This window comes from Pristis pectinata, chromosome 12 (assembly GCF_009764475.1).
Source record: "Pristis pectinata isolate sPriPec2 chromosome 12, sPriPec2.1.pri, whole genome shotgun sequence".
NCBI classification, from domain to species: Eukaryota; Metazoa; Chordata; class Chondrichthyes; order Rhinopristiformes; family Pristidae; genus Pristis; species Pristis pectinata.
In genome coordinates this window covers 57,318,802-57,346,790 of record NC_067416.1, presented here as the reverse complement: position 1 = coordinate 57,346,790, position 27,989 = coordinate 57,318,802, and the positions used below count along the sequence as shown (strand labels likewise).

The 27,989-nt window shown below is 54.2% G+C and overlaps 1 protein-coding gene across 1 annotated transcript in view; it reads right to left on the bottom strand.

Moving 5' to 3' along the window:
* Nucleotides 1-27,989, bottom strand: part of ipo4 (importin 4) — a 54,302-nt gene that overhangs the window by 4,351 nt on the left and 21,962 nt on the right. The window contains exons 14-29 of the mRNA XM_052027890.1: nucleotides 27,542-27,671; nucleotides 26,378-26,491; nucleotides 25,638-25,751; nucleotides 25,070-25,193; nucleotides 24,012-24,123; nucleotides 21,963-22,072; nucleotides 21,205-21,282; nucleotides 20,657-20,714; nucleotides 20,022-20,127; nucleotides 11,553-11,746; nucleotides 11,137-11,190; nucleotides 5,758-5,883; nucleotides 2,324-2,532; nucleotides 1,846-1,978; nucleotides 799-903; nucleotides 10-79 (exon numbers count right to left, since the gene is read on the bottom strand). Coding sequence (XP_051883850.1) covers nucleotides 10-79; nucleotides 799-903; nucleotides 1,846-1,978; nucleotides 2,324-2,532; nucleotides 5,758-5,883; nucleotides 11,137-11,190; nucleotides 11,553-11,746; nucleotides 20,022-20,127; nucleotides 20,657-20,714; nucleotides 21,205-21,282; nucleotides 21,963-22,072; nucleotides 24,012-24,123; nucleotides 25,070-25,193; nucleotides 25,638-25,751; nucleotides 26,378-26,491; nucleotides 27,542-27,671 — 1,837 coding nt within the window. The remainder of the gene's footprint in view (nucleotides 1-9; nucleotides 80-798; nucleotides 904-1,845; nucleotides 1,979-2,323; nucleotides 2,533-5,757; nucleotides 5,884-11,136; nucleotides 11,191-11,552; nucleotides 11,747-20,021; nucleotides 20,128-20,656; nucleotides 20,715-21,204; nucleotides 21,283-21,962; nucleotides 22,073-24,011; nucleotides 24,124-25,069; nucleotides 25,194-25,637; nucleotides 25,752-26,377; nucleotides 26,492-27,541; nucleotides 27,672-27,989) is intronic.

Genomic DNA, 27,989 nt, shown 5'->3' with positions numbered 1-27,989 from the left:
TGTTTTTACCTTCTTTGAGCTGGTCTGTACCAATCACTTCCCCAAAAACAGCCAGTAACTGTTGCAAATGTCGAATAACCTGGAGATCCGCAAGACAAATGAGGTCATTGAGTAAAGATGAAATGCAAGCAACGTAGAGGCTCATTTTCCCCTTCACCGATGCACAAAGATGACTTGTAACACAGCTGGTATTGCACACCCTTGTTCATACTGTGCTCACACTGCAGGCTACACACCCTGATACACCCAATGCTGACGGGTGCTCACACTGCAGGCTACACACCCTGTTACACCCAATGCTGACTGGGTGTTCACCCTACAGGCTACACACCCTGTTACACCCAATGCTGACGGGTGTTCACACTGCAGGCTACACACCCAGTTACACCCAATGCTGACAGGTGTTCACCCTACAGGCTACACACCCTGTTACACCCAATGCTGACGGGTGCTCACACTGCAGGCTACACACCCTGTTACACCCTATTACACTGACGGGTGTGCACACTGCCTGTTAGGCTGACATGGCTCCTACAACAGGTGCCTAAGTTTAAGGTGGGAGGAAGCAGGGGATATGAGGGGTAAGTTTGCTGATACGTGGGACTTGCTGCCAGAGGAGGTGTGGAGTCAGGTAGAATGATGTCATTTACAGCCATCTGAGCAGGCACCAGATATCGGCAAGGCTACGGAGCTGGTTTGGGCGGGCATGGATGGGCCGGGCTGAAGCTCCGGAATGGAGCATTCATTTCTGCAGCTCCCCCCCAGTGTTCCCTGTTTGCTCCTGCCTGGCTGCCTCACCTGACTGCAGTTGCTTTTGTACATGAAAGCGATGCAGTTAAAGACCGTGACGTTTTCTTCCAGGTCCTCCTTCAGGGGGAGAGACCGAACCAGGACAGGAAACACCTAGCAACACAAACGGAGAGGATGCATTAATTCTCCCGGCTCTCCCTCAGCCGCAGGGTGCACCTTGTCGCCGTGTGGTGACCTGCTGTCCCGCTGAGCAAACCGGTGGCTCCCAGTGTTATGTGTGGACGGTGTCGGCGCGCTTGCAGTGACTGACGCACTGGATGGAACTTCTCAGCGTCCAGCAATGCTCCCCGGTGGCCGGATCTCAAGGGGTGAGGCAGTAAATGATAGGGCACTGCTGACCAGAGGGGCATCACACAGCTGCCCCCTGCTCTGGCACACCCGTCCCGCGCCCCTCAGTCGGGGGACGGAGCCTCCCCGCGCCCCTCGGTCGGGGAGGATGGACCCTTCCTGCGCCCCTCGGTCAGGGGGGACGGACCCTCCCCGCGCCCCTCGGTTGGGAAGGACCCTCCCCGCGCCCCTCGGTCGGGGGGGATGGACCCTCCCCGCGCCCCTCGGTCGGGGGGGACGGACCCTCCCCGCGCCCCTCGGTCAGGGGGGACGGACCCTCCCCGCGCCCCTCGGTTGGGGAGGAAGGACCCTCCCCGCGCCCCTCGGTCGGGGAGGAAGGACCCTCCCCGCGCCCCTCGGTCGGGGGGGGGGGGGGACGGACCATCCCCGCGCCCCTCGGTCAGGGGGGACGGACCATCCCCGCGCCCCTCAGTCGGTGGGGGGGGGAGACGGAGCCTCCCTGCGCCCCTCGGTCGGGGGGGGGGGAAGGAGCCTCCCCGCGCCCCTTGGTCGGGGGGTCGGACCCTCCCCGTGCCCCTCGGACCCTTCCCTACGCACACCCTGCCGAGTTCCGTGAGAATGCTGCATGTTCCCGTCTCGTTCTCCTGACCCTGGAGGCAGAGCAGATCATTTGACAGCAGAGACAAGCCCAGCACGGGTGAGTGTGCTGCTCGGGACCTCAGCCACCACAGAGCGAGTGTCTCCTACCTGTTCCACGGGGACACCTGCCAGATTGGTCATCATCATGCGGGACACAGCTCCACAGACGTTGTCCACCACGCGCCGGTTCTGCTCGCGGGCTATGATGGACGACAGGATGCTCAGCAGGGTTGGGTAGTGCCTGACAACCAGCGTTAAGGAACTGACAGCCCAGCCGATCCCACTTTACCTCGGGCAGCCGTGGTTAGCTGGGGACAGGGTCCTGCTGGACTCAGACAGTAGCACGGTCTGGCAGCCCTGACCTACAACACACATGGCACGGCACACACATACACACGGTAGGCACATGCAGGGTGCGCACACACGCACACGCATGGCAGGCACACGTGTGGTGCACGTACACGGCAGGCACACCTGCAGCGCGCACACACGCACAGACGGCAGAGAAAGCGAGAAGGAGAGAGGCAGGGGGAGGGAGGGGGAGAGGCAGGAGGTGTGTATATATTTTCTATGGAGCTCAGGATACTCAAATATGGCTTCTTTGCCTTGCTCAGCAAGAACTCCGATCCCGAAGACAGAATTGCTGCGCACCTCATCATCTGTGTCTCGTGCTCCTGCCTGCAACATCGGCAGTAGCCGGGGTACAAACTGTACTGTTGCTGGCCCCATGGCCTGAACTGTCTCAGCAATCGACCCGATGGCAAAGGATTTCTCGGCCACCGTGCAGCTTGGTTTCTGAAACACAAGTGTGCCGCAGATGTTACTGTCAAGACCAGCTCTCCTACCTTGCTCAAACAATGGCAACCCCTCCCTTCAGCGGCCTTCTCTCTAGCTCCAGTCCCACAAAGCTGTTGCAGCATCAGTACACGCCCTTGACCAATCTCTCCCCTTAAACCTGTGCCCTCCAGTTTCAGAGTCCCCTACCCTGGGGAAAAGACTGCGACCGTCCAGCTGACCTACACCCCTCGTGGTTTTATAAAGGTCCCCCCTCAGCCTCCTTCGCTCCGGGGAAAACAGCCCCAGCCTGTCCGGCCTCTCCTTATAACTCCAGCCCTCCAGTCCCGGGAACGTCTGCGTGAATCTTTCCTGCTCCCTCTCCAGTTTAATCCCACCCTTCCTACGGTACGGTGACCAGAAGTGAACGCGACACTCCAAGCGTAACGTGACGTCCCAACTCCTATCCTCAGTGCCCTGACCGACGAAGGCCAGCGTGCCGAATGCCTTCTTCACCGCCCTGTCTCCCTGTGACCCCACTGTCAGGGATCAATGTACCTGCACCCCACAACCCTCCCCAGGACCTGTGCAAGTCCTGCCCTGGTTTCACTTCCCAAAGTGAATCACTTGGCCCTTGCCCGAGAGAGATTCCACCTCCGACTCTGGGGCCCATTCCCCCAGCTGATCCGACGACCTTCCTGGCTCTCCAGTTCACCCCCAATGTCGGCGACGTCGGCAAACCGACGAACTGCACCACCCAAATTCTTATCCTGAGCATTAATGTAGGTGACAAACCACAGGGGAGCCGGCAGCCGGTCACAGGCCTCCCACGTGTACAGTATTGCTCTCCTTACTCAAGGACGTTAATGTGTTGAAAGGAGTTGAGAGGTCAACTGGACAGCTTGGGCTTGTAGCTGCCGGAGTTTAGATGAGTGAGGGGGGAGCGACTGCCCAGTTCCCATAGGTGAGGTGCAGTTTTGCTCACAAAGGGCCGTCGGTCTTTGCAACTCCCGGTCAGAGTGGGAGCAGAGCCCTCGGACATTTTTAAGGCGGAGGAAGGTCGATACTTGGTAAGCAAGTGGATGAGAGGTCAGCAGGGGGAGGCAGCAAATTGGAGCTGAGGTTTCGGTCAGATCGACCACCATCTTGTTGTGTGGGAGAGCAGACTGGAGGGGCCGGGTTTCACCAGCTGAGAGGTACTTCACCGTGCCAAGCTGTTGTGGCTGAAAGCAGTCAAAGCCATCGCCATGACTAACGCACCGAGCTTTAACCAGCTGTTCATCTTTCCACTGACAGGCAAAGCTCTAACTGAGCAGCTTTGCGTACCTGGGGAGCGTCGACATCTGGTTTCGTCAGGTCGAGAGTTTGTATAACGTCCAGTGACAGCTCTCAGCACCAGATCAGGGGCCAGAGTTTGGCTTTACTCAGTGACCTGAGTGGATCAAGGGCAAGATGACGACGGGGGTGGGGTGGAGGCTTGTGCAGAGCCGGCTGTTCCACTAACGGGCCAGATATTTGCAGTGGCTGGGAACACTCTCCGCTCAAGTTGTGCTACATCTACCTCCCAAAGCTTCAGTGCCACAATCTGGTAAGGAGGCAGCACCTTGTAAAGGCACCATAAAGAAAGCCTCTGGGAACAGTTGAGGGCTTGGCTGATCCGTCCACCATCACGGCTCCTATAAACCTCGTCTGTACAGCCCAGGCATCGTTGGTGCACACGTGGTAGAGTGTGGTGTCTGGGCAGTAGCCAGCTGAGGATCCCATCTTGCATCCACTTGGCATAGGGCAGGATTTAGTTTTAAGTCGGGAATATCAGGCCTGTTAATTCTTCATTCTGTGGTTTCCGGAGGCCACAGGTCGGGGTTGATTGGACTGGACCTTGCTGCTTATAATGACCACCACGTGGCTGTGTCCTCACCCACTGAGCTCTTGCCTGCAGAATACTCCCCAAAGACTCCATAAACAGGAAAGGCTCCAGTAGAAATCTGCTGCCTTGTCAAAGCTGTGCGGGACTTTGAAAACACAAAGCCCAGAGAAATAATAAAAGCTACCCGAACTGGCAGTCCTGAATCCCAGCTGAAACCAGCTCCCCCATCTGATGTCAGACCTGACCCGGGCGACCATTCCTCAGGCACGCCTGGCCCCGGTCCCGCCCCGGGAGCCCGGCCCCAGTCCTGGTCTCGCCCCAGGAGCCCAGCCCTGGTTCCAGCCCCGCTCCAGGAGCCCAGAACACAAGGACAGACAGAGCACCACCAGGAGTGTCATGGGACTTAGCTTCCCCCCGTGGCTCAATGTGCCGGTTTCCTTTGGCACTGCCCAGACACAGCCAGCACGGCTTGCAATGCCGTTTGGAAGGTTCTATACAATAATTTGGGAGGAGAGTGGCGGTGGGACGAGCAGGGGGGTTATTTAAATGTAGATAAAGCAGTCCCCGTCTGATCTGCTTCCCTTGCCACCTATAAATGAGGGCAGGCACGGTAGCGTAGCGGTCAGCGTAATGCTATTACAGCGCCAGCGATCCAGGTTCAATTCTGGCTGCTGTCTGTGAGGAGTTTGTACGTTCTCCCCGTGACTGTGTGGGCTTCCTCCGGGTGCTCCGGTCTCCTCCCACATCCCAAAGACGTACGGGTCAGGAGCTGTGGGCATGCTATGTTGGCGCCAGAAGCGTGGCGACACTTGCGGGCTGCCCCCAGAACAGAATGCAATAAGATGCATTTCAGTGTGTTTTTATGTACATGTGACTGATAAGGAGATCTTATCTTATCTACAGTCTCACAGTGTGACATGGGGCAAGTCCTGCTGTTCCTGAACCTTCCACACCCCCCCATCCCTTCCTCCCTGGGTAACGTCCCCTTGCCCCTGCCACACTTGGAGCTGAAGCTGCCGTGGTCCTTCCTGGTGACTTCTCGTGGTGGAGACCACCTACGCACAACGCCAAACGTCCATCAAAGCCCTGCATCAGGTCACAGTGCAGCCATTGCCTCCCCAGAGGAGAGAGCCAGCCCATTCAACCTCCCCCAGTGGGATCTCTCGGCTCTGGATTAAACCCTGCTGCCAAATCCAGGACAGCACGAAGGAATTTAAGTGGGAATGGAGGGGGGACTGGGAGGTGTGCCGAGGTGCTGGCAGGGGTGGTGGAATTCGTTGGTTCTGCTTCGCATCACCTCCACCTTCACCCTTCTCTCTCTTGGATCACGGAAATGGGAGCCCGGCACGGTGCGAGAGAACGTCCAGACCCTGACCTACCGTTTTACACAGCAACAGGGGCAGGAACCCGGCAAAGTACGGGGCAAAGAGCTGCCCTCCCACCGCAGCGGCCAGAAGGGGAATGCCCTCGCCTGCATACTCCAGCAGCATGGAGTCGTACTCTGCCTGCAAGACAGGAGAAAACGTGAGAGGCATGAAGAGACCCGTGCAAAGCTATTCCTTCAGAAATCCGCTCCACATCTACACTGCCATCCATTTGATGAAGTTTGTCCCTCACACAAAACATCTTTACTCCATTTTTTATCAGGTGGAAGAGAGGGACGTCGGGGTGCAGGTCCCTGAAAGGGCACGCTGGCCTTCATCGGTCAGGGCACTGAGTACAGTTGTTAGGCCGCACTTGCAATATCGTGCGTCTCGGTGCGTGAGTGGAACCGGTTTTGTCTTCAGGCACTGGAGAGGAAGGTGAGGCTGAGATACAGCAGCGGTTTAGGAGGGCAGGAGGTAATGACAGCAGTTGAGGGGGCAGTAACCAAGGAAAGGGGCAAGGTTTGATGCAATGGGTGGAAGAGAGGAGAGGAAAGCAGAGGAAAGGGCAAGGGATGAATGCAGACGGGCAGAAGTCCTCCATCTGTGACAAATCCACCTGCCCCTGGTGTCGAGGGCAAGGCTGGAGGGTTGAAACGAGTTAATTCAGCTGCACTGCTCACGGGTCTGTGCTGAAAGGCACAAGCTCTGTCACTGCATTCCCAATTCTGCTCCTTCCAAACCTGCTCAGACGGGGAAGGGAGATTCTCCCCTTTCCGGTCTCATGCTCGCCCGCCCCCAGACCCTGGAGGCAGAATTCCTTTGTGCTTGTGGAGACTTGCGTCACAACAGGCTAAACCTGCTCTTAAGTAAACCCCAGGTGCCTGTCCACCTCTTGAAACGGGATAGAAACTATGCAAAACATTCACAAGCACCCTGCACCCAGCCAACCGCACGCTGCCTGAATTGTGAGCGGCACCACCCTAAGCCCTTCAAACACCCAATGAGGGGAGTGGGAAGGACCGAGGACTGGCTGGCTTCCTATCCCGCTGCCACCCAGCTTCTCTTCTCCACAGAGCCACGCTGGGCTTTCCAGCTCAGATAACCAAAGGTCTTCATAACCGGCAAGTTTCCTTTTGTGAGGGATGGGCCTGGTAGAGAGGACACTCTGCATTGGGGTGCTGAGGATCATCAATAATCTGGCTGGCTCAAAGGGATGCGTGTTTATAGAGTCAGTCAGTGGACAGACCATTGTTCTTCTCTTTACAGACATCTCTGTCACAGGTACATCAAAGACAGCTCTGCTCGTGTCTTATTTGGGGTCGTCTGCAGTTCTGGGCTGGAGGCACCGGTTACAAAGGGGTAATAAAAGGGAAAAAAGACAGAGGCCGGTTCAGGTGATCAGAAACCAGGAGCCAGACTGAACTGCCAGAGGAGACGAGCAGAATGTTCCTTTCTGCGGCTGATTGTTGTGGCCTGCGTGTAGGGCAGTGCAAGCACATCCAGTATGGAATTCCAGGCACAGGAAGACTTTGCTTTGCTATCCAGAATGAATAGGGGAGTTGGATTAGTTGGATGCCTCTGCCACAGACACCTGCATTCTTCACCTCAAAACATAGAACTGCAAACTTAGTGGCGTTTAGTGGCCACTGTAATGGAGACAGCTCGATCCTACAAACCCCAATGAGAGAACGACCAGACTGAGAGGCCACAGACAGGTCGGTGTGGCAGTGTGACGGAGAATTAGTGGGACAGACAGCAGGAAGCTCAGGGTCTGCGATGTGGTGAGCACCCTGCATCTGCTTTCTCCGGTGTGGAGGAGCTGAATGCTGACCTGTGGGGAGATGGCCAGGGGTAGGTTTGCATGTAACCAGTACGTGGTGTACAGGGGGCTCCAAGGAGCAAATGGGGGGGGAGTGAAGGAGGGAGGGGAAAGGCTGCCTCGGCACCGTGGCTTTATCAGCTTTTGGGTTCAACACAAACTGCTGCAGGAACTCAGCAGGTCAGGCAGCGTTTGTGGTCGACATTTCGGGTCGAGACCCTGCATCAGCGCAGAGAGCAGCATGGTCTCGATCCGAAACATCGGCCACCCATTTGCCTCCACAGATGCTGCCTGACCTGCCGTTTGACGTCTCCATCTAACACTCCTGGATTGCTGCTTCCCCCCCCAGGCTACCTCTTTGTCTGCTGGTTTGTGGACGTGCACCTACCCAACGACCGGGAGGTGATATCCCTGCGATTCGCTGTCTTCCTCAATGAGACTTACAACGTGGTGGCCTTGCTGACACCGGCTCTGATTGTCACCGAGGTTCACTTCACCATCAGAGGGGAGCCAGCGCCTGCCAGCCGTTCCCTGCCACTGGTGAATGGGCTCTACACATTGCTGTGCTGGATCATCGCCGCCTCTTACGGAGCTCACTACTACTCCCTTGGTGTCCGCTCTGTGTACCGATGCTCAGGAGGCCACCCCCACCCCTCCCTCCGGTGTCTGCACAGCTTCTCGCTGCCAGACCCACACCTGGTCATCATCGAGCTCCTGGTCACGGTTAGCTACGCCTTTGCTCGTGCAGAGTGCACGGGCCCTGCTGACGCACGGCACTGGCCGTCCTCAGGGCCGCCACTTGCGGAAGAAGCACCGGATGCCCTGCTGAGAGGTGGCTTTCCTCAGACATCGGCCTCATCCCACCTCCTTCTCTCCGGTCTAGTTGGCACGCTGATGCTCTATCCGGGTCCCCCGTACCTCGGACTGACTTCCCCTTTGATTAGCTCCTTTGAACTGCTCTGCTGCAGGATCCTGACACGTCTCTCCAAACACAGCCCACGTGACGTGGAACCCATCCAGCCTGCCTTGCATGGTCTGGCACACGCGCTGCAGAACATCTGTCGAAGCAAGGGCCTCAAACCTCCCCAGGACACGGGCAGGCCGGGCGAGGAGACGTGCGTCTCTGTATTATGCCACGACAAATAACTGAGAGCAAGGGATGAGAGAAATGGGCCGGACCCGATGGACAAGCCTGGGCAGTGGATATCCCCTGGAGTTAAGTGAGAGGAGCGGTCCACACCGTGGTTTAACTGCATGGAACGGGACAAGACAGTGCTCCCGAATGCGACCATTCACACACTTGCTGTGGCGGTGATGTACGTCTACCTCCGTCACCTTTCACTTTCACCAGCTGTGTTACGGGAATCAGATCTCACTTCACAACGAGGCAGTACTGGGGTAGTTTTGTCAGAGGAGGAAGAGTGGTCGGGACCTGGCTCACTGAACTGTGCTCGTTATCCGGGCCCACACACTTTGTGCTCTGCGTTTAATCTGTAATGAATGTGCCGCACTTCTCTACCTACAGTGTGTGCGGCTTCCCACCTTGTTCTTGGAATTCACAGCCCAGCCGACATTCCTCTCCCAACCAAAGCCGGAACTAGGGATGGAGCAAGGGGCACCACACTCTGCCCAGCACCAGTGCAGCACAGACTTCTGACGGAGGGGCTCCCACGCCCCACCTTGCCCGAGGCCCAGGGAGCTGTGCCTAACAGACCGGGCGATCCCCTGCCAACGCGCAGGGGAGGAGAAGGTGGCGGGGAAGGGGTCGGGGACAGCAGGAAGGGGTGGGACTGCCGGGGAGGGCAGATGTTCAGGAGAGTGGGGCCAGCAGATGATCAGGGCAACTGGTGCAGAGTAGGGGACTGTGGATGTCAGGCAAACAACTGGAGGGGGTAGAAAAGCGAGTGAGATCACCGAGGGTTCTGGACCAACAGACCCGTGTGAGTTAAATGGTGAAAGGGCAGAGGCCTTGGAAATTCTGGGTGGAGTCAGACCCCTGTTAGGGCGGGCCTCAACTGCACGGTGAAGACTTGCTTCACTGACCTTGTGTATGCGGAACGTTTCCCAAGCGGTGTTAAACCAGCAGTGTGCACAGTACATGGCCCAGCAGCTTCTGAAGCTGGCGCACTGTACGCACCGGAGTGACAACAACCGTTTGGTCTGATCTGCAAACGTCCCACTGCCAGAAACAGCAGGTCCGCGTGGTCTCAATCACCTGTGGACGGAGGGCTGGAGATGAACCTGACACCAGTTGTTCCCCTGGTTGGTTTTCTACCTGCCCGTGAACATCTCCTGTGGGAACTGGTTCCACATTCGCCCTATCCTCTGGTTAAAGCAGCTCCTCTCGAATTCCCGACCAGGGTTAGAACATAGAACAGTACAGTAATAATACAGGCCCTTTGGCCCACAATGTTGTGCCGACCTTTAAACCTAAGACTATCTGACCCCTTCCTCCCACATATCCCTCTATTTTAAATTCCTCCATATGCTTATCTAACTATCCCTTGAATTTGACCAATGTACCTGCCTCCACCACCGCCCCAGGCAGCACATTCCATGCCCCAACCACTCTCTGGGTGAAAAACCTCCCTCTGACGTCTCCCTTGAACTTCCCACCCATTACCTTAAAGTCATGCCCTCTTGTATTGAGCGTCGGTGCCCTGGGAAAGAGGCGCTGGCTGTCCACTCTATCTATTCCTCTTAATATTTTGCACACCTCTATCATGTCTCCTCTCATCCTCCTCCTCTCCAAAGAGTAAAGCCCCAGCTCCCTTAGTCTCTCCTCATAATGCATGCTCTCCAAACCAGGCAGCATCCTGGTAAATCTCCTCTGCGCCCTTTCCAACGCCTCCACATCCTTCCTATAATGAGGCGAGCCGAACTGGACAGAGTGCTAACCAGAGTTTCATAGAGCTGCATGGGGTTATTGATGACCATCTTATGTTGAAGGCATTGAGTTTAGCTCCTCCCACCAGCAGTCTCACGCTCTCTCCATGGACTAACAAATCCCATCAGAACTTTAGAGACTGACGTTAGGCCATCCTGCAGCCTCAGAAAGGGGAGGAAAGACCCAGCTTTGAAAGGATCTGGTGTCTTCTTGCAGCCTCTCCACTGACATGTAAGTCACACACACAGAGGGAACTGCATTCCACTTCCCATGGGCCAATACACATTCAGCAATACCTCCAGGAACAACCATGGTGCTCAGTTTACTTCTTCTAATAAGCTACTATTAACCTGCAGCATTTTTTATATCTGAACTCAGAGACTTCTGTTGCTCCTTGCCACTAAGATTCTTATTTTTCTTACATAATGCTCCAAAATTGATAAAACACTTTTGTTTTTAACCCCTGTGCACCACAAGCAGGTTGCCAGATCTGCCAATAACATGGTTTAATTGGAGTCTGTATCTGTAGGTAGGAGGGATTAACTATGTCGGCACAACATTGTGGGCCGAAGGGCCTGTTCTGTGCTGTACTGTTCTGTGTTATGTTCTGACACCGACTGAGAGACTTAACGATGTAACTATGTAGAAAACTGAACTGCTTTGAACAAAACATCCCCCCACCTACCTCCTGCTCTTCGTCAGACTCTGTCTCTTCGTTTTCTGGATCTTGGCAGGTTGTCTGAGGGACACAGAATGAAAAGTGAGTACCCAGCTCTCTAACATAGTACCCCATTGCCCATGCCCCTGCGTACCCTCTCAGCAGACAGCTCAATGAACAGTGAGTACCCAGCTCTCTAACACAGGGTGTAACAGCAGCACGTTGCCCGTGCCCCTGCGTACCCTCTCAGCGGGCGGCTCAATGAGCAGTGAGTACCCAGTTCTCTAACACAGTACCCCATTGCCCATGCCCCTGCGTACCCTCTCAGCAGACAGCTCAATGAACAGTGAGTACCCAGCTCTCTAACACAGGGTGTAACAGGACCACGTTGCCCGTGCCCCTGCCTACCCTCTCAGGGGAGTGGCAGGAGCTCTGATTATCACCTGTTTCTGCAGCACATTCCTGATGGCTTTGCAGATCTCGTCCAAGCGGCCGGGCTCCTTCAGCGCATCTCCTTTGCAGTTCTTCAGCACGTTGTTCATGGATTCCAAGATGGTCATAACCACCAGCCGGTCCTTCTCCTCGTGAATGGTTTTCAGATAGTTTGGGAAGACCATCGCTAACAACTTCTGGAAACCTGCAACGGGTGAAGACACAACGTATTGCACTGGAATGGGAAGAGGTGGGTGAGGGAGAGGGAGGGGGTGAACGAGCCAGAGATGGAGATAGATTGACCTGGGGGGGATCCCTGGGTACGTCCCCCACCCCGGGAGATCCGGGGCCAGAGTGAACAGCAGGAGGGTGTAGCCAAAGCTCCTCCACACTCCCCTTTACTGCGAGCAGCCTGTCAATGTGCTTGGCTTCGTCCCTCATGTGACCGGGAATGTACTCTCCTCTGCCACGAGCTCTCTGACCATGCAGTGCTGGGCAGGAATTGGGCAACACTCAGCAGTTATCGAGCAACACCTTCCCAGGCTTTAGCAACGCAGATAGAGTGAGGGCTTTCAGAATGAGAGCAGGGCAACATCACCGACAGGAAGGGCGTTCCATACAAAAGTGACACATTTGACTCTTTACTCACATCTTCATACTTCACATTAAAGAAGGCTAAAGACCTTACTTTTCACAGCAGGAACTAATCAACAAAACTCAACGGGAAAAAAGAATCGAACTTGCAGTGTCATAATGAAGTAAGTAAGTATATAAAAATGGGCATCAACAGGTTAAATAAATAGCAAAGGACAAACTAAAAGGCATCTGCTAAACATAACTTAATTGTCCAGAAGGAATCACTTGCTTCTAGAGCAGGTAAATTACCAACAGACGGACAGTAAACCAGTCAACACTTGGACCGCAGACCGGGAGAGTTTTTGGACACCAGCTCCCCCGGGTGCCTGACGACGGGAAACATCCCTGCCTCGAGCTCCTCTTACAGACAGGGAGGTACATCAGAGCGGAGAGAGAAATCGGCTTTGAGAGGGAGATGTATTGGAGTCAAGGGGCCAGGCTTGGTTTCCATCACTGCAGAGGGCTGGAGAGGAAGTTTGTCTCCTTTTAGCCTCAGGATCTCACTCTTTAGAAACATAGACATAGAAACCCTACAGCACAATTCAGGCCCTTCGGCCCACAAAGCTGTGCCGAACATGTCCCTACCCTAGAAATTACTAGGCTTACCCATAGCCCTCTATTTCTCTCAGCTCCATGTACCTATCCAACAGTCTCTTAAAAGACCCTATCGTATCCGCCTCCACCACCGTTGCCGGCAGCCCATTCCCCGCACTCACCACTCTGAGTAAAAAACTTACCCCTGACATCTCCTCTGTACCTACTCCCCAGCACCTTAAACCTGTGTCCTCTTGTGGCCCTTTAGTTTTGTTCTCTCTGAGGATTGTACACAACAGTGTAAAGACATGTTGTGGGGTAGGTGTGATGGACCAGCTGGGCTACAACTTCACAATGGGAAGGTGTGACCCTGTAAGCTTACCGGGAGCGGGACGCATACACGGACAGAAGGTGTGACGCTGTAAGTCTACCGGGAGCGGGACGCATACACGGACAGAAGGTGTGACGCTGTAAGTTTACCGGGAGCGGGACGCATACACGGACAGAAGGTGTGACGCTGTAAGTCTACCGGGAGCGGGACGCATACACGGACAGAAGGTGTGACGCTGTAAGTCTACCGGGAGCGGGACGCATACACGGACAGAAGGTGTGACGCTGTAAGTCTACCGGGAGCGGGACGCATACACGGACAGAAGGTGTGACGCTGTAAGTCTACCGGGAGCGGGACGCATACACGGACAGAAGGTGTGACGCTGTAAGTCTACCGGGAGCGGGACGCATACACGGACAGAAGGTGTGACGCTGTAAGTCTACCGGGAGCGGGACGCATACACGGACAGAAGGTGTGACGCTGTAAGTTTACCGAGACTGGGACGCATACACAGACAGAAGGTTGCCTGACACAACAGAGGTGAATGGTGGAAGCACTGCCCTGGACGGCGGAGGTTGGAGGAGTGGGAACTTGAAGGTGATGCACTGAGGCATGGGGGAGAAAGGATTGGTGCTGTGGATAGGACAGAGACAGAGAGGGCTCGGGACAAGTCTGCCAGGAGGAAACAGAGGTCATGGGATGGCTCATCGAGCAGCAGCACACAGCTGGAGTAGACCAGGAGCTGGGTGCACTCTCGGACAACAGCCGAGCGTGCCCTGAAACCAGTGGGTCACCACGATTGCTCCATGTGTTGAGCTGTTACAGAAGTAGGAAGCCCTTGAGGGAGGTGTAGTGCGCTGGGGAAAGGCCTGTGCTTCCGTACAGCTCACACGATGAAAATGAGTTTTACACAGTGCACACGCTCCATATGCAGGGAACCCCAGCAGCCAGACCGCACAGCAAGCTCCCACAAATGGCAATGTGCCTGAAGGGTCTCGACCCAAAACGTCGACTGTTGGTTTCCCTCCACAGATGCTGCCTGACCTGCTGAGTTGTGTGTGCTGTGGAGATGCCCAAGCTGCTTTAGTGGTGGGTTGAGAGACGACTGTTAGCCTCAGGACACCAAGCACAACTCCCACCGCTCTCCGAGGCTGCAGGACCTTCAGTGTCCCACCGGTAGTCGGGAGCTGGGTTCCGGCTCAGGCCAAGGTCAGGCTGGTACTCCCTCAGCACCAGCACTGCGAGAGACAGCCTGCATTTCTGCACTCAGGTCTCCTGGGGCAGGCTCCAACCTGTTAACTGGACTGGAAATAGAGGGGTAAAACGTGTGCTTGGGAAAAGGGTGAAGTGGGCTCTCAATGGTTTTAATGACCTTGCGTGCAGACAGAGGTCAGCCCAACAGATGGGAAGAGATAAGGGGCCGGTCAAGACAACACAACTGTGTTTCGAAACTCAACTAAGAGTGGGGAAATGCCTCTGTTGTTTTTTTACTCTGAATAGGTTAATATTGTTTACCATGGCTACAAGTCTGCTGTTTGTACTAAGCACAGTTCATTTGTGTTTTGCATTCAATAAACTTGCCCAGTAGCTTCGAGGTGGGGTCATGATCCAATTTAACATGCATCCTTCTGCCTCCCAAGAACACAGACGGCCTCAAAGGAAGAAAGACTTGTCCTTCCATAGCGCCTTTCACATCCACAGGACGTTTCAAAAGAATCCCAGTACTATATCTCCGAAATGCAATCAGTGAGCCTTGAACCATGGCATACAATGTGCACACAGCAAGCTCCCATAAACACACACTAAGTAAGCAACCGGTTAAGCTGTCGGCTGAGAGATAAACACTGGCCCGGGACACCAGGATTAGGGAAGTTTAATTTTTCATGGGAGGCTGCCACTTGACCCTTTGTGAGGGCCCAAAGCATCCAGGTATTCTTCCCCCACCCTGCTTACCATGCAGGGACGTAACTAATTCTGGTAGTTTGCACCCAGCGTTCACATGGTGCTACCTCACCGCACACAAAAATTCCCACCATCTCCTCTCAGATATTCCATCAAATCTGCCTCCTGGCAATGGTTCCAATCAAAATCCTCCCTGCTTTCCATCACCCTTAACCTTCCCTGGCTGAGGAGAACAAATTCTCTCAGCTTCTCCCTTCTCTCCACACCAGCTGAGCTGCTGCTCACCACTTCAGTGACCCAGGTTCAATCCTGACGTCCGGACATTCTCCCCCATCCCAAAAACATGCGGCGTGGGAGGTTGACAGGCTGCTGGAAGTCGCCCTGAGAGTGTGGTGCTACTCGGCAGGGTTTTCTCGAGTGTGGCAGGAGGCTGTGAATGATTGAGGAGAAGGTGAGGTTAAGTCAATTAAGTCTAACAGGAAAAACAGGCAGGGTCAGGTTGCTGAACGTGATAGAAATGCAGTGTATTTGTTTCAATGCAAGGAGCACAGCAGGCAAGGCAGGTGAGCTTAGAGTACTGTGTCCCACTCAGAGTACTGTGCTCAGTTCTGGTCGCCTCACTACAGGAAAGATGTGGAAGCCATAGAGAGGGTGCAGAGGAGATTTACAAGGATGCTCCCTGGAATGCGGAGCATGCCTTATGAAAGTAGGTTGAGGGAACTCGGCCTTTTCTCCTTGGAGCGACGGAGGATGAGGGGGGACCTGATAGAGGTGTATAAGATGATGAGAGGTATTGATCGTGTGAATAGTCAGAGACTTTTCCTCAGGGCTGAAATGGTGGCCACAAGGGGACACAGGTTTAAGGTGCTGGGGAGTAGGTACAGAGGAGATGTCAGGGGTAAGTTTTTCACTCAGAGAGTGGTGAGTGCGGGGAATGGGCTGCCGGCAACGGTGGTGGAGGCGGATACGATGGGGTCTTTCAAGAGACTGTTGGATAGGTACATGGAGCTGAGGGCTATGGGTAAGCCTAGTAATTTCTAGGGTTAGGGACATGTTCGGCACAGCTTTGTGGGCCAAGGGGCCTGAATTGTGCTGTAGGTTTTCTATGTTCTATGTGCTTACAGCCTGGGAACTACAATACTGCAGCCACTGCAGAAACTTGGCTGAGTGAAGGGCAGGACCGGCAGCTCAACCTTCCAGGGTTCTGATGTTTCAGACGTGATAGAGAGAGTGAGGGAGTTGCCTCACTGACTGGGACACACTGGGAGGTTCACCCAGCGAGACCACGTGGGTGGAACTCAGGAACGAGCAAGGTGCAATCACTACGATGGTGTTGTACTACAGGCCAATGGGAGCTAGGGGAACAGGCAGATCACAGAAAGATGTAACGGCAACGGGGGTGGGGGGGGGGGGTGGGGTTGGAGTGGGTGATTTTAACTTCCCCGATAGAGACTGGGACCCCTTGGTGCCAGGGGCTTAGGTGGGGCAGAATATGTCAGGTGCACTCAGGAGGGTTTCTTGAAACAACATGTTGATGGTCCAACTAGGGAAGGGGCTGTACCAGACCTTGTGTTGGGGAATGGGCTTAGCCAGGTGATCAAAGTTTCAGTGGGAGAGCATTTTGGGGCCAGTGATCATAACTGTGCAAGTTTTAAAATAGTTATGGATAAGGACAAGACGGGTCCATGGGTGGAACTGCTAAACTGGGGCAAGGCTAATTACAGCAGTGTAAGACAGGAACTGGGGAGAGTAGATTGGGAGCGGATGCTTGAGGGCAAATCCACATCTGACATGTCAGAGTCTTTTAAAGGCCACGATTAGAGTTCAGACTAACGTGTCCCTGTGAGGATGGCAAGGTTTGGGAACCTTGCATGGCATTATAAACTAGAGAAAAAGAAAAAGGAAGTATATGTAAGGTTTAGGAAGCTGAAATCAGTCAAGGCGCTTCAAGGAATATAAATGAAGCAGGAAAGAACTTAAGAAATTAGGAGGGGTAAAGGCAACCATGAAATGGGGAGCAAAAAACAAGTTGCTGGAGGAACTCAGTGGGTCAGGCAGCATCTGTGGATGCAAAGGGATGGTCAACATTTCAGGTTGAGAATCTGCATCAGGACTGAAATGTCCTTGGCAAGTAGGATCAAGGAGAATCCAAAGGCATTCTAGGTTAATCAAGGAAGTTCAGATGCATGGGGTCAGTGGAGAATTGGCTGTGTGGATCCAGAACTGGCTTGTTCATTGAAGACAGAGGGTGGTGGTTGAAGGGAATTATTCGGGTTGGAGGCCTGTGAGTTGTGGTGTTCCTCAGGGATCTGTACTGGGACCTCTGCTGTTTGTGATGTACGTAAATGACCTGGATGAGTATGTTGATGGGTGGGTTAGTAAGTTTAGAGACGATACCAAGATTGGTGGAGTTGTGAATAATGTAGAAGACTGGTGACGGACACAGCGTGATAGAGGTCAGTTGCAGATGTAGGAACAGAAAGGTTTAACCTGGATAAATGTGAGGTGTTGCACCTTGGTAGGACTAACGTGAAGAGGCAGTACAGTCTTCAGAGCAAGACCCTTAACAGTGTTGAAGAGCAGAGAGATCTTGGGGTGCAATTCCATGGCTCATTGAAAGTGGTTACACGGGTAGATAGGGTGGTTAAGAAGGCTTATGGAATGCTTGCTTTCACTAATCAAGGTACTGAGTATCGGAGCCAAGAAGTTATGATGCATCTCTATAGGACTCTGGTTAGGCCGTATTTAGAGTATTGCGTACAATTCTGGTCACCTCACGATAGGAAGGATGTCGAGGCTTGAGAGAGGGTGCAGAGGAGGTTTACTTGGATGCTGCCTGGAATAGAGGGCATGTGCCATCAGCAGAGTCCGGACAAATTTGGGCTGTTTTCTCCGGAGCGGCGGAGGCTGAGGGGTGATCTGTTGGAGGTGTATAAAATGATGAGGGGTATAGAAAGGGTGGACAAGCAATATCTTTTTCCCATTATTGAGTGATCGAATACCAGAGGGCATGCATTTAAGGTGAGAGGGAGTAGGTTCAGAAGAGACGTGAGGGGTAAATTTTTTGCTCAGAGAGTGGCGGATGCCTGGAATGAGTTACCTGATAGGGTGGTGGAGGCAAATTCATTGGGAGCTTTTAAGAGGGGTTTGGATGGGCACATGAATGAGAGGAAAGTGGAGGGATATGGACATTCTGTAGGTAGGAGGAATTAGCTATGTCGGCACAATATTGTGGGCCGAAGGGTCTGTTCTGTGCTGTCCTGTCCTATACATACATTAGGAGTAAGAGGGTGGGTGTGGAAAGGGTAGGTCCAGTCAAGGACAAAGGAGAGAATTGATGTGTGCAGCCTGAGGAAGCAGGCGACGTCACATCAGTATTCACCGAGGAGTAGGACACGGTGACGGTGAGGCTATGGAGGGGCATGTCGATACTGAGGAGGAGGTGGTGTTGGGTGTCCCAGAAAACATCAGGGCCTGATGGAATCTGTCCCAGGGTGCTGAAGGAAGAAACGGAGGCCTTGGCCGTGATCTTTGTATCCTCTTTACCCGTGGGCAAGGTCCCACTGAACTGGAGAATAGCCAATGTTGTTCCTTTTTTTTAAGGCAGGCAGCGGGGACAAACGTGGAAATTACAGTCGGTGAGCCTTTCATCAGTGGTTGGGAAATTATTGGAGCCACCCAGTGACATAGAAACATAGAAAACCTACAGCACAATTCAGGCCCCTTGGCCCACAAAGCTGTGCCAAACATGTCCCTAACCCTAGAAATTACTAGGCTTACCCATAGCCCTCAGCTCCATGTACCTATCCAACAGTCTCTTGAAAGACCCCATCGTATCCGCCTCCACCACCGTTGCCGGCAGCCCACTCCCCACACTCACCACTCTCTGAGTGAAAAATTTACCCCTGACATCTCTTCTATACCTGCTCCCCAGCACCTTAAACCTGTGTCCCCTTGTGGCCACCATTTCAGCCCTGGGGAAAAGCCTCTGACTATCCACACGGTAAATGCCTCTCATCATCTTATATACCTCTATCAGGTCCCCCCTCATCCTCCGTCGCTCCAAGGAGAAAAGGCCGAGTTCCCTCAACCTGCTTTCATAAGGCACGCTCCGCAAGCCAGGCAGCATCCTTGTAAATCTCCTCTGCACCCTCTCTATGGCTTCCACATCCTTCCTGTAGTGAGGCGACCAGAACTGAGCACAGTACACCAAGTGGGGTCTGACCAGGGACCTATATAGCTGCAACAATACCTCACGGTTCCTAAATTCAATTCGGTATGCCTTCTTAACCACAGAGTCAACCTGCGCAGCCGCTTTGAGCGTCCTATGGACTTGGACCCCAGATCTCTCTGATCCTCCACACTGCCAAGAGTCCTACCGTTAATACTATATTCCGCCAACATATTTGACCAGACATCACTACCGTGTTATTAATGTTTACCATTACTGTACGTGCACTCCCTGCTTCCATTAGCAATTCCAGGAGCCCCTTATCCATCTTTAACATTCATAAACACCCCAAACTACCACACACTAGTCTTCCAATGCACCCCAAACCCCAGCAACTCTCATCCTTCTGTTCTGACAGCCAGGTTAAAACTGTACCATTCCATTGATAATGCCTCTCCTCAATCTCTACAACGACAGAACACCTCACCTTGCCCTTCACTGCATTAAACTGCGCCTGCCCATTTCACCGGGTGCACTGAAAATAAAAAACTGCAGGTGCTGGAAATCTGAAGTAAAAACACTCAGCAGGTCAGGCAGCATCTATGCAGAGGGAAACCAAAGTTCCCCATTCGGGTTGAAGAGCCGGGTCAGAATGAGGGGCCTTTGGTCACGAGAGAGGCTTCGAACTGAGACGTTACCTCCGTTCGTCTCTGTAAGGTGCTGCCCAGAGTTTCCAGCACTCCCTGTGTTCATTTCACGAGACCGCCTACTCAAGGAAACAAACACCCGAGCGGTCAAACCTCAACTGCGAACGCTACTTATAACCCAAGCCTGATCGCAAAGCAACAGCCTGATGATAGGCAGACCCACAAACGTTCTCAGGTGGGGGTGGGGGGGAACTGTTACCTTCCAAGTTCTGGTCTGTTGGGTTTTCCTGAGCAACTTTGTAAAGGGCGCAGCAGAACTGGCCAACAGCTTCGTAAGCAGACTTCCTGACGTTGACGTGTGGATACTGCAAAAGATGTCGATGCCTTGGGATTAGTCTTTCACCTGGCCCTGCAGTTAGGGCAAAACCAAAATCCACACCAAGGGAAAGGAGTCTTACAGTCCGAGGGTGGCTTTCACCACTTCAGGACTTCTCTAAGTGCTTTCCAACAAATCAAACACTTCTTTGGAAGTGTATTCACTTTAAATACAGGAATTAGAAAAGCCAATTTGCACAAAGTAAGCCCTCAGAACCAGCAGTCTGGCAAAGATCTGATCAGCTGTTGAATCTTGCCCACCCACCCACCCACCAGACAGAGAGTGCACTACGTGCTAAAGGCTGGGCCTGTATTGTGCTGGGGAACCAAATGTACAACACTATGTTGCTAGTGCAGTGATCTTAAATTACAAAGCGTGGCTCCGTGGGCTGCTGAAGACGCCCAAAGTCTCTTCCTCTCCCGAGCCCCTGCACAGGTAACCATGGCTGCCCCAGCTAGAGTGCCAGTAGCTGGCAGGGGCCGGGGCTGGGGTGAAGGTTCAGACAGCAGGGTACTCACGTCAGTGATACGGAAGATTTCCTCAAAGCAGGACTCCATGTACGGCATAAAGGCGGCCCTAGTGCAAACAAAACTGATTTAGCTGGGAGAGAGAGGTGGCGGCAAAGTTCCTTTGCTTTGCTTACTCCATCAGGGCGAGTCAGTGCCAATGCCCTGGGCACGGTTATCGAGACGGGCACACAGGAACCTGGGCTGGCATCGGACCCTCCTGCTGGACTCTCTCAGACAGCCACCTCCTCGAACGGTTGCAGTCCACTGGGCGGACAGCGGCAGCAGGTCCAGAGGTCCATGATTCAGACCAGGATGGCTGACGTTTGTAGCTGGGGACGGCGGGGTGAGGTGACGGTGGGTGCAGCCTTGTGCCCCAAGGGTGGGCCACAGTGGGCACTGTGGTACCACCAAGGGGTCTGCTTTGCTGTGGATGACCCCCGGAGCTTGTCGGGAGCGAGGGCAGGGCACTCCAACGGCGCTGGGCACACGTGGGCGGGGAAGTGGATCTGGGAAGGAGGGGTGCTGATGAGGTAGATGGACCTTTCGGAAGCTCTCACCCAGTGTTGACTGCAATTTCTCCCAGGGCGTCGCAGGCATCTTCCTTCTCATCGAGGTAGGCGTTCTCCACGCTGAAACTGAGCAGTGGAAACATGGGAGAACACAGAAGCAGCCATTCAGCCTTCGCTCCGTACAGCGGCTATGTGAGTTTCTTCCCACCCCGCTCACTTTCCCCCTGTTTAGCCACCTTCCCCTGAAGGGCAACAATGCCAGTTGCCTCCAAATGTTAAACACCTCTCGCCTCAGCCTTCTGCTTTCCAGGAGAGTCCCAGGCTGTTCACCCTCCCGTTACCCAGGACCTCTCAGTTCTGGTCAGCACACGGCTCACCTCCTCCTTGTAGTTCTGCCACCACAACGTGTGTGAAATGAACAACTAAACGAGAACATTGCTCACTGCGTAACCGTTTAAGTCTTTGTTTTATCTGCTTTCCACTCACCGTGAGAAGAGGCTGACATGAGGTCAGCCTGAGGCTCTGGACACTGGCAGTGGCCGGGAAGTGCAGGGGCAGAGGGGTGATCCTTCTCACCGTCTCTGGGAAGCCGGCGGCTCCTCTCCTCCGGCATACGGATCAGGAATTCCGCTCTGTCTCCTCCATCCCCATCAGTGCCGCTCACTACAATGTGCTACTTTTAACAAGAGGGCGAACTGGGCTCAGGGCACACGGTGTTGGAGTTTCCTCAGTGCCAGTGTCAGCCCCTCCCTCCCTGTGCTCCCACAAGCAGGGCACGACCAAATGTCAAGAGCCGGCAAACGTACCCGGTGATGTCAGCATCGTCTTCGTCCTCCTCCTCTTCTGTGATAGGCTCGTCCTCATCGAGGTCATCGTCCAGGAGCAGGAACGTTTTGCTGTCGTTATCATAATGCGCCTATGGAGGGACAAAGCAGCCGACAGTTACCCTGCCTCCCAACTGTGCCAAGTCACGTGCAGAGCAGGATCCACGGTCATCTAAGGCACTGCGTGAGATTCGAAACCTTTAAAGATCTTTGGCAGAAGGTCGCCCTTGAATACATCCCCAGCTACAGGTGGAAATGGGGCGGCTGCCTTTCTGTCAAGCAGAATGGAAGGATTAACTCGGAACGTGTACTTGGGTCTCGCAGGAATGAGCATTCTTAGGGCACCTGCACTGTGCCAGCTTCAGGGACTGGAAGCGGCCAGCATTTTCTCGACAACTCGGGTTCGAGCTGGCCCTCGAGGCCAAGCAAGCACAGCTCCCCACAGACCAGGAGGTTGATTCCAAAAGATCGGGTAACTTTCTCTGAAGTTCCAGGGATACAGCACCGTTTACAGAGTGCTTTTTAGCAGAAACTCTGTCAGACAAAAAACTGACAGCAAACTGCACAAGGAGACAGAGAACAAGTGGCCAAAGGTTTGGTCAAAGAGCAAAGCCTGAACTGGATCTTTGAGGATGGAGACACGTGAGAGACTGCAGATGCTGGGAGTCTGGAGCAGAACGGTGCAGAGGTTAGGGAGGGAATTGCAGAGTTGAGGGCCTAAGCAGCTGAAGGCACAGTTGCCACATACAGAGGGAAGGCAAGGATGGTCAGATGGCCAGGGAGGGAGAAGTCTGCCGAGCTCTCGGAGGGCTGGAGGAGGTTAACGAGGTAGGGGAGGGGGGCAAGGCCATGGAGGCATTTGAACAAAGGAAAGGACGATAAAACTGGGATGCTGCCAGCCCAGAAGCCGATGTCAAGTAGAGGACACACAGGGGTGGAGGCTAGCACCAGGGTGGGTGTGGGCAGGAGGCTTCCCTTGGCGGGGCAATCTAGAACCAGGGGTCACAGTCTCAGGATATGGGGGACGGGGGGGGATCAGACCTTAGCACTGAGGAGAAATTCCTTCACGTGTGTATTGTGGAGGGCTGTGCCTGTCATGTGACAACACTGACCCCATCTGGTCAGAAGACACACCACTGTCAATCAAGGTTTGGCTCCACCCCTGCCCCTCAGGGCACACCGACGATTGGTCGCTTTAAACACCTTTGTACCTGGCACACTTGACCATTGGTCCTTTTGAGCTACCTGGGCTGGACCACCCAGCCCTCCAGCAGTATAAAGAGTGCCACATGCTTGGTTCTGCCTCTTTGTTGTCTCTGAGGGATGCCGAGGTGAGCTGTGCACTGCCTAAGAGTAGTTAGTTAAGGATCCCGGGGACCAGAGAGCTGTGCTTGCACTGAGATCGAGGGGTGGCAGGCACCGTATCGTTTCTTCCTTGATCCGTTTGTACCCAGTTTGGTGTGTGTGTGAGTGTGTATCTCACCCTTGTTGCGATCCACCCCCCCCCCCCCAACGTTCGCGATCACCAGTGTGCGTGTATGTGTGTGTTCGTTCCCGATTATCCTGTCTTGAGTTTGTCTTTTATAAATAAATCATTCTAACTCCAAAGACCGTGTCCAGAGTCCTTGCCCTTCGAGACCTTTCGAACTTGTCTCACAACAACGTGGCGGACGGTGAGTCTTCCCTTCCCCATGGGGCCTGGAGCCTCGGTCACTGAACGCCCTCCAGCTCCTCCCTTCTCTTATGTTCCAGCGGGACCTGCGGGCAGCAGGGTTGTGGAAACGGGATGGAAGGGGGGAGGCTGTCCAGGAGAGTGGGAATACATCAGTATCATTGACAGACCTGTAGTGATGACAATCCCAGCCTTCTGACAAAGGAAAACCAGCAGCCTCAGGTGCAACATTTTTCAATGCAGTGGTGGAGAGAGAGGCACCAATAAAAATTCCACAAAGCAGAAGGAGTGTTGTAACCACGGCAACACAACGTGGAAGGACACATGCATCACTGTGCAACCCCCCCTTTGACCCTTACCGTAACCCCCTCGGTGGACTTGATGGAGAGTAACATCACGGTGGTCATCTTCTCCAGGTGAGGGGCCATGCTAGGACCCATCACCACCGACAGGGCAGCAAACAGACTGTACCTGCAATCAGAAACAAGGCGTCAGGGACCGGCGGCGTGGGCGCAGTGGTCCCGGGGCCAGTCACACCGAGAGGCTCCTCGGGGGAGAAGAGGTAAACCAAATCACTAAGGGTCTCATAGGGACAAAGAGTGGCCACCGGCTGGAGGTCGACATGCAGTTGGGGATCTGGAGCGTGTTGCTTGCAAGTGTAATTTTCAGAGCGGTAGTAGATAAGACCCTGAGGGGGAAAGTGTGCAGGGTGATGGGGAGTGAACTAAGTTTGTGGCTGTTTCAGAAGTGATGGGCTGAAGAAGCTCCCTATGCAGGATAACGTTCTCTGAACTGATAACGTTCATACCTCAGACACTGAGCCAGCTGCTGGGGAGGCCACCAGAAGCTTGGGCAGGGAGGAGGACCCTTAAGGGAACAAAGAGGCAGAAGAGCGAGGAGTTTTACAGAGGAGATTCTTGAGCACAGGCAGCTGAAGGCATGGCTGTCGAGAGCCAGGCAATAAATAAGGGGTGATCAAGAGGCAAGAACTGGCAATCTCAGAGTCAGGGAGACATACAGCACAGGAACAGGCCTTTCGGCCCATTGAGCTGGTGCTGACCACCAAGCACCCACTGACACTAACTCTGCACCAATCCCACTTTATTTCCCCACATTCTCTCCCCACAGATTCTACCCCCAGTACATACCAGGGCAATGCAGCAGCCAGCTAACTTCCCAACCCACCTCTCTGTGTTGCCCAGAAATCTGAGAGGAGTGGTTCAGGAGGAGGTTACCGAGAGAGAGGGACCGACAATCCCAGGGGATAGTGGAGTGCAAATGCACATTTTATTAGATGTTCCCAAGGGGAAACGGAGTACAGATCGGGACATCACTGCAGAGCTGGTCAGAGGTTTAAACCATTTCAACAGAGGGAGCGACTACCCAGAAATGCACGCAAAGAACGGAGAAGTCTTACGTGCACCGACGTAAATCAGGGTCATCCACGTGGTCAATGAGATTCAGGCCAAGCTGGCAGCATTCTTCCGAAAGGGGCAAGAAGACGTCTTTCCCAATAGTCCGTGCAAGAACGCCCAGAGTTTCTGCAACAAGGAACAACTGTCAATTTCTTTGGTCTTGTTCCTCACTGCTAGCTTACAGGTACGACACAAGCAGCATGAATTAGATGTGAAGTTCCCACAACAACCTCCCACAAAATACTCTCAACACAAGAGACGGCACACAATATAGAGCTCCCTCTATGCTGTTCCACAAAACACTCCCTGGGCAATCCCTGCTCCCCGAAACATTCCCTCCCTCTGACTCAACAGCACTCCCACTGACTCAACAGTCCTGTACGGCGGTCATGTGGTGTTTCCTCAGCGTTAGCTCTGGGGGTTCATCCCCTAGTGAATATACAAATGTGGAGAATGTGGAGAACCTGCATGATTGTCACAATCTAGAAATAAAAGGGCTCCAGAGCATTCCTTGCAACTTTGCCCGAAGGTCGCCAGATCTGTCGCATTCTCACTGCCAGCCAGACTCACCCAGTGACTGGATCTGGACCTGGCGCAGCTCCTCGCTGGTGTTGATCAAGTATCCTTTCAGCTGGACAATCACTGCCTGGAAGTACGGCAGCAGTGCCTCCTTGGCAGCGCTGGCTGAGGTGTTCAGAAGTGGTACAAGGGGAACGGGGGCAGGAGAATGTGAAAAACACAGGCAAGTGTTAACCAGGGAAGCTGCAGCAAAAGTCCTGTCTGTGTTGGGCTGGGATGGAAGATCGAGGAAATGAGACGTGGGAGGTGGGTGACCTGGCAAAGGGACAGCTCAGATGTTGACGGTGTTATCGGAGACCTTTGTTACCTGAGGAAGTGGTGGGTGGCAGCAAGATGGGGAACGGGGGGAGAGCACCGGGACAACTTGAAGCTGGAGCCAGGTCTGCCAACGGGCTCCTTTCCCGATGCCCCGTGTGAGCCAAGTTTCCCAGAGGAGGAACCACTCAGTTTGAGGGCCCTTTGTACGCGAGGGTCTGGAGAAGCTCGGAGTCTTTTCCTTAAAGTAGGGGTTCGTGGGGATCTAACAAAGATGCTCAAAATTCGGAGGGGGACTGGAGGAGAGAAACATCTGGAAATGGGATGATACGGATTTAATAAACTGCAGAGAAAGAGAGGAGCTGACACAATGGCTGTGATGTGGGGTGCAGTGCTCACAGATACAGGAGCACGTTCACACAGGTACAGGAACTGGAACTGGAGAGAGCGCTGAAAGGAGCCGGGTGCCCACTCACCGATTGCACCAATGGCACTGACGGCCAGTTCCTTCACCCGGCTGCTGCTGGTCGAGCAGAGGGCCGTCAGCATCCTGTCCATCAGTGTGGGCAGGTACGGCTCAATCTTCTTCCCTGCACCGCACGTCAGGAGAAGCCATTAGTGACCACCCATTGGTTCTGCACACAATGCAAGCGCTGAGTGGCATTACATCGGCACACCCCGCCCTCTGACCCACGGTAAATCCCCACACCCCGAGCTCTGACCCACGGTAAATCCCCACACCCCGCCCGCTGACCCACGGTAAATCCCCACACCCCGCCCGCTGACCCACGGTAAATCCCCACACCCCGCCCGCTGACCCACGGTAAATCCCCACACCCCGAGCTCTGTCCCACGGTAAATCCCCACACCCCGAGCTCTGACCCACGGTAAATCCCCACACCCCGAGCTCTGTCCCACGGTAAATCCCCACACCCCGAGCTCTGACCCACGGTAAATCCCCACACCCCGAGCTCTGACCCACAGTAAATCCCCACACCCCGCCCGCTGACCCACGGTAAATCCCCACACCCTGCCCTCTGACCCACGGTAAATCCCCACACCCCGCCCTCTGACCCACGGTAAATCCCCACACCCCGAGCTCTGACCCACGGTAAATCCCCACACCCCGCGCTCTGACCCACAGTAAATCCCCACACAGCACACCTCAAGGGTCGACGTTTCAGGTTTGACCCGAGGTCTGAACGTGAAACGTTGTGCACAGACGCTGCCTGACCCGCTGAGTTCCTTCAGCACCTGCAGTCTCTGCATCTTACTGATACCTTTCACTGCATCTACGGTACCACCAAAGCAAAATCTGCGGAGCCTGCAGCAGGTTACCATGACAGCGTCTGTAAGCCGCAGCATCCTTTACTTCACCCATCTGCCTGCCCCCTCCCTCCACAACCTGTGGCTCCCACATCGGCATTCCCCTGTAAGCTGGAGAAGAGACAAGTCACCTCAGCCCAAGGACCAGCCTGACGACACAGGAGACTGTCCCAACTGGCCAGGTTAAGCTTCACCTGGTGGGAAGCCGACCATCCGTCCCATGCACACAGACAGCCTTTCCGAAAACGGCCTGCAAACCTCTACAGCAGGGACCAGAGCTCAGTGCAGCCTGAGGAAAGCGAGGGTCACCTTACCCAGGTTCTCCACAAAGTTCTCCAGTGCATAGTAGGCCTTTGTGAGGTGGCCGCCCTTCGAGTTGTCGATGGTGCCGAGGTAGTTGAGCAGGAGTGGCATGATCTCATCGGAATATTTACTGATGTCCGGCTGTGGAGGAAGGAGAGAAGAGGTGGGAACACCACCCAAATTCTGCCGTGGTGCACACCGGGAGAGGAGGGGAGGGGAGGGGAGGGGTGCCGTAGGGGGAAACAACCGTGCAGGATGAGCAGAACGAGCAGAATGAGGACACGATGCAGCAGAGGGAATGAGTGAGACAACACTAGCCCAAGAGAGCAGCCACAGGAGGATACTGAAGAAACCTGAGGAAAATCTCACTCACCCACCCTCTCAAAGTAAAGTAGCGTGCGAGAAGCAAAGCGTGAGAGAGAAGGCTGCCCGACTGAGACTGGAATTTCAGTGCAACAC